The 15,452-nt window shown below is 38.7% G+C and overlaps 1 protein-coding gene across 1 annotated transcript in view; it reads left to right on the top strand.

Annotated features, from left to right (window-relative positions):
• Positions 1 to 15,452, top strand: part of FAM171A1 (family with sequence similarity 171 member A1) — an 86,859-nt gene that overhangs the window by 54,106 nt on the left and 17,301 nt on the right. The window contains exons 3-5 of the mRNA XM_066552802.1: positions 1,972 to 2,064; positions 7,033 to 7,191; positions 11,950 to 12,126. Coding sequence (XP_066408899.1) covers positions 1,972 to 2,064; positions 7,033 to 7,191; positions 11,950 to 12,126 — 429 coding nt within the window. The remainder of the gene's footprint in view (positions 1 to 1,971; positions 2,065 to 7,032; positions 7,192 to 11,949; positions 12,127 to 15,452) is intronic.

A 15,452-nucleotide genomic window follows, 5' to 3' on the forward strand; every position in this document is an offset into this window, starting at 1 on the left:
TTTGATCATAGTCCATCAATACCCTCATAGAGAACAGGAAACGGGTAAGAGAGAATTCTTCTGTCTAGCAGGCCTGTATAAAAAGAAGATCAAATGGCTGGAAATCGAACCTCTATAAATTTTGATGGGTAAAGAGGCACATTGTTTAACTGCCCTCATAATTATTTATTAGAACATTGATGCTGTGGTGTGTTCTTCACACTGGACACTGTAAAATAAAACTGGAGTTTTTCTACAACATGTTTTCAAGTTTTGGTACAGCTATTGAATCTGCAGCAATAATTAATTCAGGGAAGGCTGTAGTTATACAGGAATAAGGCTGGATCATCACTGTCATCCTTCTGGCCTTAAAAGCTGTGTCTTTCTGTCATTGTCATGCTGAGAAAGGATTGTGCAGAAAGCCCAAGGGAAGTTTAGAGGTTATATATTCGTTATAGTCTGGCACATATGGAAGAAGATGTTGGCATGGTGGATTGTATTGAGCTCCCCAGGGTGTCTAAATTATATTAGCTTTCTTCATACAAATTAAGTTATTGGAGTAAAGACAAATTTTGTAATTGTGTGGCCTTAGTGCTACTTGCACTAGGCTTTCTTACTTATGTTGCCTAATGTGTAGATCTGTTTCACATTTGGGCATTGGAAAGAAAATGCCCAGCTGTACTTGCAATAACATTATATGTAATTTTTTTCTATTTTTATGTTTATATATATCATTAAGACCATCTTTTAGATGGTAGTTATTTTCAGGGTGTTTCGTGTAGTTTTTTCTCCTTTCTCCCATAGTTCTCCCAAACACTAACATTTCTAATCTTTAAAAGGAGAATATATTTCTTAAAGCAGAAATAGTGTACTCTTCCTATTGGCAGCTAACATCTATATGGTCTCTTGGATTAATTAATGTGTATTCATTTAGAGGAAATTCATAAAATTCCAGAAAATCAGAAGTGTTTGTGTTGTTCGTCTGTTGACTGTTTCTGAGAATGCCTTCCTCAGCTTGCGTTTACTTCAGACTAGGATGAGTACTCTCCAGGTATGGGATGCTGCCCAGTTATTACTAGTTATTAATAGTAACAAGTTATTACCAAAAATAACTAGTCTGCATTAGTTTTCTCTTCTTCCATCTTTGAAAGCCACATGTGGACTGCAGGCAGTCGTGCTCCTTACTGTTTCCATAGCTGCAGGAGGCAGGTGGGCTCTGTGGCTAATTCCTTCCATATTTTGGGTCTTCTGGGTCTGAAGAACTTGGCATGAAATGCTATCCTGTTTTTCACTCTGCAAAGATGTGTGTGCATACTGACACAGCCCCCTGCAAGGAGTGTCAGTACCCAGTGGGAAGGGACGTCCTTGCAGGTAGACTTCTTGCAGCAAGTACCATTTATCTGTCCCCTTTCACACCACTGGTAGGATGACAGTATTTCTGCTATAAATAGCACTTCCCTGGTGTAGGTGGTGACTCAGTACATGCTGCATTTTAAAGCAAATTGTTCTGACTTAATCATCATACTTTGCCTTTCTGTATAACTTACGTAAGCATCTCAAAGTACTTTAAACTTAAATTTCATTAAAATATTCCTGAGGTAAGAAGTATAGCTGTTGCACATAAAAATAAATCAGCCAGACTGAGTTAGCATTTCAGTTCTCTTTATGTATTTCTTGTCTTTCTGTGGAGCTGGGAATTGCTTCATGTAAGGCATGAAATCTTGCTTTACACTGCACTCTCCAGTGCTTTGAGCTACCATGTGTGACGTGCAGGAGTCAAAGCATAGAACATTTTGTTTAGTTCAGTAGTTACTCTGGCAATTTAACTGTTTGGTTCAGAAAATGCATGTGGTTTCTGTCATGTATACAATATGATTTTAATAGTTTGGGTGGCCTGCTTTTGGAAAAACGTGAAGAAAGTAAGCGCTGTTGTTATTGGATTATGTTATAAGAATTTAAATATGTGCTACTTAAACCACTTCTCTCCCACAGTGTTCTCTTCACTGAGCCTTGGCCTTCTTCCTGAACGCTCAGCTACTCTGATGGTCTATGATGATGTAGTCCAGATAGTCTCAGGATTTCAAGGTATGCTGGCTTTGGAAAGTCAGAATTGAAATTTGAGGGACACTAAAGAAAAAGTCTGACAGCCCAGTGCTTTCTGAACTCTGTCCTGTGAGTGACAGTGGTATTCTGTGGGGAGTTCTGAGTTCCCTGAGGAATGCTTCTCTGGGGGATTGTTTTACCAAATTAATAGCTGAATTCATCCCTGACTGCTGTGACTAGGGAATTCAAGTTACATGGTAATAAATGAGTTTGGACTTTATTGTGCCATTTGAGAGCTAGAGATTAAATTTCTTATACTATCTGTGGGATGTTTTTTCATCTAGCCTCATTTAACCATCCTTGGAGGAGACATTTTCTGATGTTCTTAATGGTTAAGATTTTTCTCTGGGGTTTTATTTTCTTGCTTCCTAGTGTGAATGGCTTAGATGTTTAGGGCATAGAAAAACTGAAAATTTCTTGTATCAGCATTGTTGTATACCCTGTATAAACTTGCTTTTCCTGGGGACTCCTTATCACTCCTTGCCTGCAAACCCAAGTCCTACACATTGAAACCCACTGTCTTAGAAAAATAAAGTTTAAATAACCTTTTTGTAAGGCCAAATACAGATGTTAAAGTTACTGTAGTATCAGTTAGAGGAACAGTGTTTTCTGAACTGCCCAGTGAAGAATAAAATGTTCATTTGACTTAAGGGTCTGAGATAAATTAGTCCAACTGATGAGCTGGCTGAGATAAGTGTTAATAAAAGAACAGGGGATTTTAAAGATACTTTGAACCAGAGCACAGGCATATCCTTCCTGTGGGCACTCATTGTGCCTAAATGGTGTCTTACTCACAATAAGTCTTATGCTTGCCATCATTTTAGACTCTACTGTATAGTTAATAAACAAGGAAATAGTGCCCTCAATAGTATTCCAAGATAACCTTGTTTTATCTGAGAGAATATAATACAATTATGCCTTCCTGACATATTTTTTAGTTAGAAGCCATCCGACACAATAGGCTTTTCATTAGTGATAGCACTAGATATGGCTGGAGCTGAAAATGCATTAAACAAATTAGGTAGCTGATGGAATGCTCAGAAGGAGCTGGAGAGAGCTGCTGTACATATATTCTGCAGTTTGAGAGCTGGACATTGTCTAATGGGGTGAATTAGATGGATGGTGAACTGTGTTAACACACAAGGGATTCCATTAGGCAAGACATGAAACATTGTTTACCAACAGTATTCCATTATCAGGCTGTATTAAATACTCTTATTCTTATGCAAATGTGCTAATATTATGCAATTAATTGAAAAAGAACAGCATTTTCATGTTCACAACTTCCTTCAAAAAAACAGGGGATGCTAAAGGACTAGAGGGACATTTAACAGCTGAGTGAGACTCATAAATATTTTCAAGATAATCTTCTTTTCCTTCAGTGAATTGATCCAATGTGTGAATTAGAATAATTTAACTGCTTCTTCTGGGATAGCAGAAAAAAAAAAAAGATAAAGGAAGAAAGGGGTACCTGGAGTATGCTAAGGATTGGGATTCGAACTTGCAGTCTTGCCCAGTAAAATCTATTTTATGGGTCCAGTCCTCATTTCTTTTCTTGGGACTTCTCTTGTGATGAAGCCTAAAAGAAAGACAGCCTAGACATTGTTCCTGTATTTGAATGGAGCCTCTCTAGTCTCCATCCAAAATCCTTGTGACCTAGTTTTTCTCTGTTATTTCTCTAATTTACTTCCCAGTAACCTCACACTGTTTCAAAAGAGCTGATCAGGAGTTACCTTAGTGCAAAAATGAGAGCAAACCAGAACTCATTAAACCAGGAACAGAGTGGGAACAGTGGTGTTTGAAGCACCAGTCAAAGGGAAAGAAAGGCCTGTCTTGGTACACTAAGTTACCAATTGCATTTGAATAATTAATCAAGCAAGCGATGTATTATGCAGTTGAGAAGTTTGTCTGAGTTGATGCAGGCAGCTTCATTTTCAGGATGGCATTACAATCCACTGTCAGTAATTGTGAGGGATGGGGCTTGCCAGCCACTGGGTCACTGCAGTTATTTAATGCCAGCACAGTGATGGCTGAGTTTCAGTGTGTAGTGAATGGAAGCTGTATGGGGACTCTGTCTGTCTCTGACCCATGAGCAATCAGAGCATGAACTGGTGCGACTTCAGATGTTACTGCACATAGATTAAACCTCAAATGCTGGTGTGGGGCCACATGTCACATATGCAGTGTGACAAGAGGTGCCTTACAGGGACTCCTTGAGGTTGCTTCCTCAGGAGTGTACTGGCAAACTGGAGGTGACAGCATTTAAATCTGGCTGATGTGTTGACAAAAGGCTGTTTGAAGAAGGTAAGATCAGTGCTCAGCAGTCTTTACCTCATGGCACACATCATGTTGGAAGAGCTCACATGCACATTTTACACTCGAATGTGCTTGGGTTTTGTAAGTAAAAACTGGATTTTATAAGTAAAAAATAGGTATCCTCAGTAATAGAAGCAATACTAATAACCCACTCCCAGTGATAGGTGATGACTTGTTGAAAAATTTTTTTAAGAGTCTGGTCAACACAAGTTTCTACCACTTCCAGTTCCCTTAATAAATCTGTACCCAGACATATGGCCCAAAATCCACTATGGCCTCTGTTAAAGGAGAGCATTGTATTATCTTCCAGCAAGGAGGTGACAGAAGGTCAGAGGGAAGCGGCCTAGGTAGCTGCTTCCCTCACAAGCCTTCCTCTGGAAGTTCTCGGTCTTCTGCCCCTTTGGAGTCTCTTGCCAGGGGTGGGAGACCCAACTGAGGAATTGAGGGGAAAGTCAGGGTGAGTGCCAGGTTTTTGCTGAACATCAGTATGCAGGAATTAGTTTTTCTAGGGTGTGAATTAACTACTCTGCACTGATTTATTAAATGTCTGTGTATGCACTGTCACAGAGGAGGCTTTTTCTTCACGCTCAAACCTTATAGCAGAGTTCATTATTGTGCAGGTTTTCTGCCAGGTTTTGGGCTCAGCCATAAGAAGGCTTTGTACTGCTTGTAGGACTGAAGGAACTGAGGTTGGCTTTCTGAGTCCTCCTTATCTAGTTAAAATTTGGCAGCTCACGCCTTCTCTCAGTGCTAAAATCCATCCATTTTTTAATAGAAAACCCATAAACTACTGTATTGCAGACTCAACAATAGTTACTTGGTTTCTAATTTTTGCTTCGTTTGTATCTTTGGAAACAAAACACCAGTTCTTGGCAGCTTGGATAATGCATCTTAACCAGAGATTTTACATTGAACTATTGGTGATAATCCTAAGGCCAGTTTCTTTGTTGTGTTTTTTTTTCCTGTTTTTTACTGTGGAAATGTATACCCATGGGCTGCAGGAGCCCACTCAGCAGTGCAGTCAGAGGGTTCCACAGTGCCTGAGCACATCAGTCCCTGAGGCACAGCAAACTGCTACTTGCACAGCCCACAGGAGATAAATCCTGCCTGAGTTTGTTGCAGTCAATTTAGTTAATCTTTTATATAGTTTTCCATTTATGCTTAGAAATCAGATAAGGAATATTTTTTCCTATTTCACACATGTGTTGTTTATTGACAATTTTAAACACTTAAGGATACTGCCAGTCTTGAGAGCCTGATGTAAACATGAAAAGGTTCCAGAAATTAAAAAATAAAAGCAATTTCATAGCTTTTTCTTGCAGAATTACCAAAGAAATGACAGCTAAGCAGCCATCAGCTCTTTGGAGGTGCATACTTCTGTACACAGGCATTTTTCTTAGCCAATACAACATTTTGTTCTGTTGAGTTTTGTTTTCTCACAGCTAGAACTCTTGCTGGAAAATTATGCAAGAAAGATTCCAGTCTCTAGGTTAATGACACTGCCAGTTACAAAGCTTAGGAGGAATCAAGCTCATTATTCTTTCTCACAGTGAAGCTACATGTAACCTAAAAGTGCTGCCAGAGATTAATGGGGGAAAAGATGCAAAATTGTTTTGAGTTGACATCTTTGAATCACATAGTCCAATGTGAATTGAGAAGAAAACTGCTTGCCTCTTGATTTTGTGCTGTGTGGGAAGTGTTCTGTGTGTATTCAAAATGAGCTCTGGAGAATACAATAGCTTTTGATTTAAAAATTAATTTGCATGTTGTGCACACAAACTTGCAGATGGAGTCTTGCTGTGTGTTGCTAAACAGTATTAATGGTGAGTATCCTTTGAAAAAGACTATTGACTTTATAAGCTGGGATTTAAATGAGACATGAAATGCTATAGTACATGAAACAGTCTTAAATCACGTTGCAGCAAAGACCCCTCAATTAACACCTAGGGAGCTTGAAAGAAATGCTAACACTGTACAAAGCAGAGAAAAAGAGAGAAATCTTACATGCCAAGTAATCTGGTTCTATTTAGATGTATTCTTTGCATATGGGAAAATATGGAAAATCTTTTCACCCAAAGTTTTTCAAGTGATTGTTTTCATTCAGTGATTTCAGTAGTGACTGGTCTCAGTTCTAGAGTTAATTTTCATGGCCAGAGCTTTACAGAAGTTAAATAACTGAGACTACAGGTAGAACTGTCTCTTAGAATATAATTTTGAAAAGTATAAACTACATCGATCTTGCTATTTCAGGGAAAAGAAAATTTGAACAAATATGGTGAACTGGATGCTTTCCTAAGCTTTTGCATACCCTGCCTCTAAACTTAGTTTTAGTTTCAGTTACACTAATTAAAAGAGGCATGCAATGGAAGTGGAGGAGGAACAACATAGCCAGAAAAGCTTCTGACAGTAGGTGCCTCCACAATTTTGCTCTGGAATACCTGTAGAGAAATAATGGCAACTGCAAAATAAATGTAAAAATTCTGGTTTTCCATCATTCCTAATAGCTTTCTGATGTCTCTGTTCTTCTCAAGCTACTGAAATTTATAATGAAAAAAATGTAAAATTGCTTCCATGAATATGAACACCTAAATATTCTGCCCAGCTTGGATATAAAGTCACTTTTAATATTTTTAGGTGCCCGGACTCAGCCACAAGTTCACTTTCAGAGAAGATCTGTGAAATTGCCAGAGAACACTAGCTACAGTGATTTGACAGCATATCTGACTGCAGCCAGTTCACCCTGGGAAGTGGACAGTTTCCCTTATTTGCAGGGATTAGATGGAAATGGAACAGGTAAACCACTACTTTGGTTTTGCTCTGATTTCATATTGCTCCAGGGCTTGACTTTTGATCCTATGATTTTTTCCATTCCCCATTCCAGCAAACATTCTTTCAAATTTGGGTGACACGACATTTTCAACTGCCCTGCCAGTATGCTGTTGCAGTGAGCAAGAGGGCAAGGTCTCCTATCCCTTAAATGGGGCCACTGAATAGCAAAGATGAAAACTCCTTGGCCTTGGGAGATCAGAGAAGTTGGTCACACCTTTAGTTCAGAGCTGAGTGTCCAAATGAACTGCATGTGCACATAAAAGATGGAAATTAATGTGAAGGAACAAGATAGATTTTAACCTGAAGATGCATTAAAATTCTTAATCTTTTTTTTCTAAAAATAAATAAAATGCCTACATATCAAGAATTTAATACTGTGTTGTTTCAATGACTTTGTGGACACTTTTGGATGTAGCCAAAATGTGCAAATTCGTCTAGCACCAAAGAGAAAACAATGAATATTCATAGTAGAAACACAATCACTTTAAATTCAAAGTTGTAATACATTTTTATGACTGCAACTGCCTGCTAGTCTTTTTCCACTTTTCATTCAGTCTTGAGTGAAATAATTGGTGTTTCATAGGAAAGAGAAGAATAGCAGAATAAAGAGCAGAAGCCTTCAAATTCTTAAAAGGCTGGTGTGAAAAGGAGAGTAGTTTGTTTTCTGTGCCTGTAATGGGTTAGAAAGATATCAGTGGCCATGCAGTGTAACAAGAGAGATTCAGACTAGTGATTAGGAGAACTTTGCTATGGTGAGGATAGTTTAAGCTGTAGAATTACTTGTTTGAGGTGTTGGACAGAGTTAGACAGTCACCTGTGAGGATGGCAGAGGCATCGCTGAGCCTGCTTTGAAGCAGCCTGAATATCCCCTTGAGGTCTCTCCTTGCTGTTTCTCAGGATGCATTCACTTGTGATGTGTTGATCTAAGTGACTTGGAATGCTAGGTCATGTGTGTAAACAGTAGCTTGCTGGCTTCCCCCTTCTTCCCTTTGTACAAATCTGCACATTTCCTTTTCTATTACAACAAGAAATGTGTCTGCAACCTAACTCCAGTCCTTCTGTCTGCTCCAGTGAGTACATCTTATCCTATCTCATTCTACCTCCCTGTCATTTTCCTATTCTCATCTTCAACCTGGAGTTTTATCTGACTTTTCATACTCACCCATGATCAAAACCACTTTATCTTTTTTAAAATTAAGGAATGCATTTGATCTCCCTCATTTGTCTACTTCCTCATCTCCTTTCTTTTTATCTGTAAACCAACTGAACAAACTGCTGGCAATGTGGATGTGGATTCCTCTTTCCTAAATCTTTCCTAAGTACTCAGCAACCCAACTTCCCATTCTTGCATTTATTTAGTGATCACAGGTCTTGACAAGGCTTCAGATGATCCCATCTCATGGGAACTGCACAACCAGGGCATTGTCTTTCTCCTGTTTTACCCCCTAGCCCCCTATAAAGCAGATTAATGCAGCCTTAGGTTTTTTAGTCCTCTGTATTCTTGCATGACATAAACTTTTCTGCTTGAGCACAGGGACCCTGGATTTGATTTTTAGTTTTCAGGTAAAACTGTGTTGTAAAAGACCAAAATGACTGGCAAAGAAATGGTGTTTAAGAGACTGAGAAGAGCCTTGTTTTCTGAATACTGTGGTATTCAATGTGGTGTAAAACAGACTGCAAATACAATGTATTTTATTATGCAGTATAGTAGAAGTGAAATGTCCTCTGTCTCTAGTAGAAGCCTCTCCTGATGGTGGAAACATGAAACTTTAAAATCCTGAAGTTGGATTGACATCCTTTTCTACATCTGCAAGTGACTTGGTGAAGACTTGGCCTGGAAAACTTTTGAAAGCATAAAAAATGAGGTCAACACCTGCTGGAGATTTTAAAATATTTTTGTTCTCAAGAGAAAAAGAATATTTAAAAATTTTAGAATTCTAAGAAAACTTAGCATTGATTTGCATGGGAAATTTTGGAATTCTGCAGAACACTGTCTCTTGCCTCTCTCCCTCTTCTCCTTCCTCCCCAATTACTTCTCTGTTTTTCCACAGTTTATTTACATGTCTGTAGCATTTTGGTGAGGTTGCTCCATTTAGACCCCTCGATATTTGTCCAGAGTGGCTTTTATAGTAGTTTTAGCTAAAACCTTTTCTCTATGAGTTCGGCATTTTTCATAAAATCCCAACTGGGTGTTGAATTAGTAATACAGAGCAGTGAAAATTCATTGCATGAATCAGCATGTTGTAAACATAAAAATTTGGAGAATTTCACTGCAAGTAGTGACAAGTCTGTATGATGTTATCTTATTGTTCATATTAATCATCAGTTAGAGAGCAGGAGGTTGGTTTCACAAAATCTTGTCCTTTTAACCCAACTAAACAAAACTTCCCATCATCTGCCTCAAGGGACCAAGATGGCTGATAACCATTCTCTTCTTGCTTTTTGTGGCTGCTGGTTTCTTTATAAAGAGTCATGTCTGAACTGACAGTGAATTTTATCTTATTCTTTTTAAAGCTCTTTACAGGTCACCACACGTCAAAAATGACAAGAAACAAATGAATGCTGACATTTATCGAAGTCCATTCCCATTTAATCTCTGTGTGTGCTTATCAGTTCTATAGCATGCAAGAGTTTCATAGGCATTGATTTTAATTTCCCTTCACAACACAACAGAGAAACATTTTATCTTTTTAATGAACATTAACATACTGTACAAGGTGGCAAATGGGAAAATTATTTCTTCTTGCTAGAGGTCAGTGGATTTCAGAAATTTCTTCATCTTCTAATATAAATTGTTCAGTCCAGTGCTCAGCAAAGTATTAATGCATCTTAATTAAAAATCGTGTTTCACCATCTGAATGCTTTTTCTGGAACCGAAAGGTAATTTTTACAGATATATGCTATATCAAGACAGTAATAAAAGAAAATTTTAAAACTTTCAATATCTAAAAAGATGCATACTATAAAACATTATTTAATCCTTTATATGAATCTAAAATCCGAAGTTATACAATTTTTCATTTGGAATTTGTATACACAAGAATGTCATCAGGACACAGTACTTGGCAAGAGGAAATTCTCTGATACCAGCCTGAGAACTTTAGTGGCCTGTCCTGGGGTCAGGCATCAATCTGACAGAAGTTATAGGTGCATGGCAGAGGCAGTGTAGTGAATGATCAGGAATAAAGAAACAACTTTTCCCTCACCAATTCCTTCCTCTCTCTCGCTGTTTTATATTCTAAAGTGTTGAGGAGACAATATTGTTTATCATTGGACTCTGCATTTACAGATGCATGGGTAGGCTGGCAACCTTCCCCTACATCCTAGCTGAATTTTCAAAGCTTGTCTGTTCTTAATCTGCTAATTTTAATCTCTCCTACATGGCCACCTTCAGAGTACCTGTTTTCTCAATACTTTAATCCCTCTGTGAGGTCAGCATCTGCCCCTCTGTTCACAGTGAAGGCAGCATGTGTGTCACTTGTACATCAGCTGTGTCACAGTGACACCCACCTGGAAATCTGGGCAAAGTGTGCTTCATAGATGCTTTCATTAATGAGCCACATGCAACATTACTTCTGGTTATTTTCCATTTCTTCAGTTTGGCAGTCTTGCAAAATCCAAGGAATTTAAAATTTGACAAAGTTTTGTCACCTTTTTTCCCCTTCGCTTTATCACTTCCCAACCCATTTCCAGGTGATGTCTTTATTTGGTGAGCTGTTACTCAGAGACATCAAATTTAATAAAGGCCACTCCTCAAGATTTAACCAGAGTTATGAGAAGTCATAAAGGTCTCAATGCTTTCCCACCATTCCCTCAAATATACTCATCCTCTTGAACACTGTTGCCAGGATACCTGAGGAGACCCAAAGGCCGTGTGGTGGGTGTGAATATGCCCTCACAGCAGTGTGCAGCCTAAGGCACCAGGCATAGCCCCTTGCAAAACTGAAAGCTCCATCTCTTCCAGTTGAAGAGATGTTCCAATTTGAACTACTCTTGCTATTGCTTTGAGCTCCAGATCTTGGTTTTAAAATTCAAGAGGATTTTTTTCACCTGTGTATATATATCTGTTATATTTATCCTCCCATTGACTCATTTGGTTAAATCATTGAAGGGTTATAGTGCTTTTTAGAAGTATGTTATCATGAAGTAACATTCATTGGCATCCAGTTTAAACATAAAGAGTATATGCTAATAATCCATTTATCATGGTTCTTTTCAGTGAAAGGCCAAAGGAAATGCAACTTGGCATTCTTAAACATGTGACTGATCATTTGTGAGGTGCCACTGGTTATTTTGGTGTTTGTTAGTTCACAATATGGGCATTTGAGGTCATAATAAAGACTTGTAAATTTTTTTTTTTTTTGCCATGAAACTGTGTTACTCATACAGGTTTATTTAAGATGAATTAACATGAAAAAATATGTGCAGGATATTTTTACACTGTATTTTTTTTTGTCTTCATGCTTTTCCAAAATTAGGTGAAACATAGACCATATACATTTTCCTTCAATTTTGTGGCTTGAGTTTGATCTTTTTGGCAGGGGGAGGGTAGTTGGTTGGCTGGCTGGTTGGTTGGTTTAAAGTTCTTCTGGAGGGCAGGGAGGAACTTGCTGCTCCCATCCCTTGAGAATGACATTGATGCAGTACTGTGGTGTGGAAGCACACGTGTCCCTTGAGGTCTGTACCTGCTGTAGTGACAGTGTTCATTCCCTGTCTCGTTAGGAAACAGCACCAGGTACGACCTCACCCCTGTCACTGCCGTCAGCGTGCACCTCCTCAGCAGCGATGGCAGCCCCGTCCCCGTCAACGGCCCCATCTACGTAACAGTGCCTCTGCCAGCAAACAGCAACCTGAAACACAATGCACACGTTCCAGCATGGAGGTTTGACCAAAAATTTGGTAGGTAACGTCTCATTGTGGCTCCCTAGATGGCTTTTGTTGTCGATCTAAAAGAAGAGACAATTGAGTTTTACTGATCAAGTAATATATGATATAAATGCAAATATACTTAGCATTGTGTGCCAATTTTAACCAAAAGTTTTTGTAAATGTACCATTTTTCAATTAATAAATATTTTATTTAAAAACTTGAGAGAACTGCATTTCACCCACAGACTGAGAAGAAGAGAGACATATTCACTACAGCATTGAATTGGAAGTGTGTAGAAATGGAAACTTGCCTTATCTTTGCCAGCAGCCAGCTGTCTGACCTTGGGTCCCCCTCTTGGCTCAGGCTCTGTTTCCTGCCTGCCAGATAGGAAATATAGTACTGACTTCATTTGTAAATCACTTTGAGATTTTCTAATACTGTCAGGAAAATACATGTAAATTATTTAAATGAATTTTTAAAAAGAAAAACTAATGAAATATTTTGAAAGGACAGAAAACTAATTAATAAAATTTTTACAATGCACTCAAGCTTTTTGTATTACAGAATAGTGTTTGCCATTGTGAACAGGGGTTTTCCCAGAAATACATGTTTTAGGCTCTTTTTAAAATTTATTTTCTTTATTTTGTTGCTAGCTGGTACACTGTACTGACCTTCTCTACAGCTTCAGATTTTAAAGGGCAAAGGAGTGCTTAAGTCTTGTCTTGGTGATCCCCCTTCAGTTATTGTACTGTGCCTTCTGAATTATGTACCAGATGGTTATTAGGAAAAAGGAGAATGGAAGGTGAGAAAGGTAGATGCTGAGACAAAAAGGAGCCAGAAATATAGGTCTGTATGGACAATCAGGGGGGGTTTGTCCTGCAAGCAAATGTTTTGAGCCAGCTGATGATCACACCTAGAAGTAGAGGAACAGGAGTGAAAACAGCATGTTGGAGGAAGGGAGGAAGAGAGAGGTGAAGGGGGAAATAATGGTTTTGTTTATTACCTTCCTCTGTTTGTTGAAAAAGAAGGATGTATTTTCAAACAGCATGCCTATGAATCTTCTGTCAGAAGTTGCCTGTATTAGAGGGTAAAGGAGTATGATTTAGAAGAGTAAATTTGAATATGATATAAAGTAGGATATTAGAAAAAGAGTGCAATGGATGTATTTGGCTTTATCCTTAACTGTGGAAATTACACTTCTCTTGTGCTGACCTGGCAATAAATTTCACTACATTTTTCCTGAAATGGAATCATTCTTATGGAAACTATTTTGTTTTCCCTTGTTAAAAAAAAAAAAACCAAAGCAGGGAAGATTGAGTTTACTTTCCCCAAAAGAAGCAGTCCTTCCCCAGTCCTTCCTGCCAGCTGTGCTAGAGCTGCAGCCTGCCTCATTGCTAGTTACTCATTGCAGGTAAATTGTTCTGATTTTGATTATGTAGCTTTCTCATTTATGGCCAAATTTCCATGCCCCTGCAGTGAGGCCACTAAGCTCTCTCTTAGTATGGAATATGGTTTTTAATTTTGTAAATAAAGAGCTAGTTACCCTATTGTGTGCAGCATATATATTAGTATAAAGCAATATAAGTAGTTAATTAGTGTTGCAGGCTTGAGGCTCCCAATCTTGAGACAAGTCCAGCCTTGCTTGATTCATGACAAACTACAGGAGCACTTGTGTTATTGGGAAGAGAAGGCATGAGGACTGCTAAACAAAATGCATCTTTGTCAGGCCACTTAGCTTCACAAAGCTGTGGAGAGCAAGGTATTGAAGATGATATGCTCAGGCTCCAGCTCACACTTCAGCTGAAGTAAGCATCTTTCTGTGCAACCAAAGATGTTGAACAAAGATGCATTTTAAGCCCTGACTGCAGCGTGCCAGTTCTATTAGAATTTTGGCCACATGCCAACCAATTTAGAGTAGCTTAATTTAATAAGTAGAGCAGCCACACTGTCTTGTGCAAGCTACTTTAGCACCCTAAGCTCTGTCAAACTAGCCATATGTAGCATGAACATGGTGGTATCCTGTCATTCCACATCCCTGTTGTGCTTGGACTGTGAAGGGAGATGGATGGATAATGACTGGGATGGCTCCATACTGGAGAAATCTTTAGCTGGCAGATAAGGATTGTTGTAACCCATTTGTACTGCCAGATCTGTGCCTTGTCAGGACAGGACCTCTAGCTTTATTATTCTGATTTTGTCCTTCATTTCATGGCTGCTTTTTTCAGTGCTGGTTATGTTTTGGTCTCTTCTTAATAGATTTGCAGTGGCTTAAAATTTCATGCTTTTATCTGAACAGTGAGTAAATGCCACAGACAGAAAACTGTGACTCTTTCTTACCAGACACTTAGAGCACTTCTCTGTCGTGGATTAGCAGTACAGGGGACACTTGTTCGTGCAAGCCATTGCTTTTGTTTAGGGTCCATGTGGTTGTCATCATTACTGCATGGAATACAATTTCTGCTCTAAAAAGCAGAAGTACTCACTTTTAGAGGACATAGAGAAGTGACAGAAATACTACAGAGATATTCTAATCCTTAGTATCTCATAGATTTTGCTGAGCTCATGATGAACTAATATGAACCCAGAGGCATCTGACTGGAAGTGCAGAGATTTTCGTAGTTTCCACAAAAATGAGGCATATTTGCATCTTATGGCAGCCTAAAATAACTAATGGCTTTTTAGGATGTTTACCATAAACAATCTGTATTTTCATGACCATGCTTTCTATCCTTGGGAGAGAAGCAGGAGAAGCAGCATAGTCTGCTTAAGGCTGAGAGTGGCTCCACTGACACTGATGAAACAAGCAGCCAGAAAACACAGGCTGACATCAAAACAAGACAATCTGCTGCATCTATTTCATACTGTTCCAAATGAGATTTTTCATTATGAAACAAACCTACTACCTTGTGTGCACAGCAAGCAAATTAAAGCAATAATACCATTTTGAATAGTTAATAAAATGAAGATCAGCTGTCAATGCCCTGGAGGTGTTTTAAGGGTAAGCAAATACATGTAACCTTGCTCTTGTGCTGGTCCATCACCATTTCCTGCTGCATTTCTCAGTGTTGGCAGTAATAAACACAGATTCATTGATGTTACAGAGACATTACATGCTGAAATGCAACTTAATCCCTCCATGCTGTGGACATGCCCACATCTTGTGTTTCACACTACGGTGGGACAGTGGTTTTATTTCATGGTATGTGCTTAAAAGCTTTGGACATAGAGACAGGGATTCTCATTTCTATCATCAAGAGCGCTCAGTGGGGTTTTCTGGGGTTTGGAGTTTTTTTCCCCTAACAAGTGCTGTGTTGGATTTCTCAAAATCTGAGGGGGCTGAAAAAATAATTTTGTCT

Source organism: Molothrus aeneus, chromosome 1 (genome assembly GCF_037042795.1).
Source record: "Molothrus aeneus isolate 106 chromosome 1, BPBGC_Maene_1.0, whole genome shotgun sequence".
Classification (NCBI taxonomy): Eukaryota; Metazoa; Chordata; class Aves; order Passeriformes; family Icteridae; genus Molothrus; species Molothrus aeneus.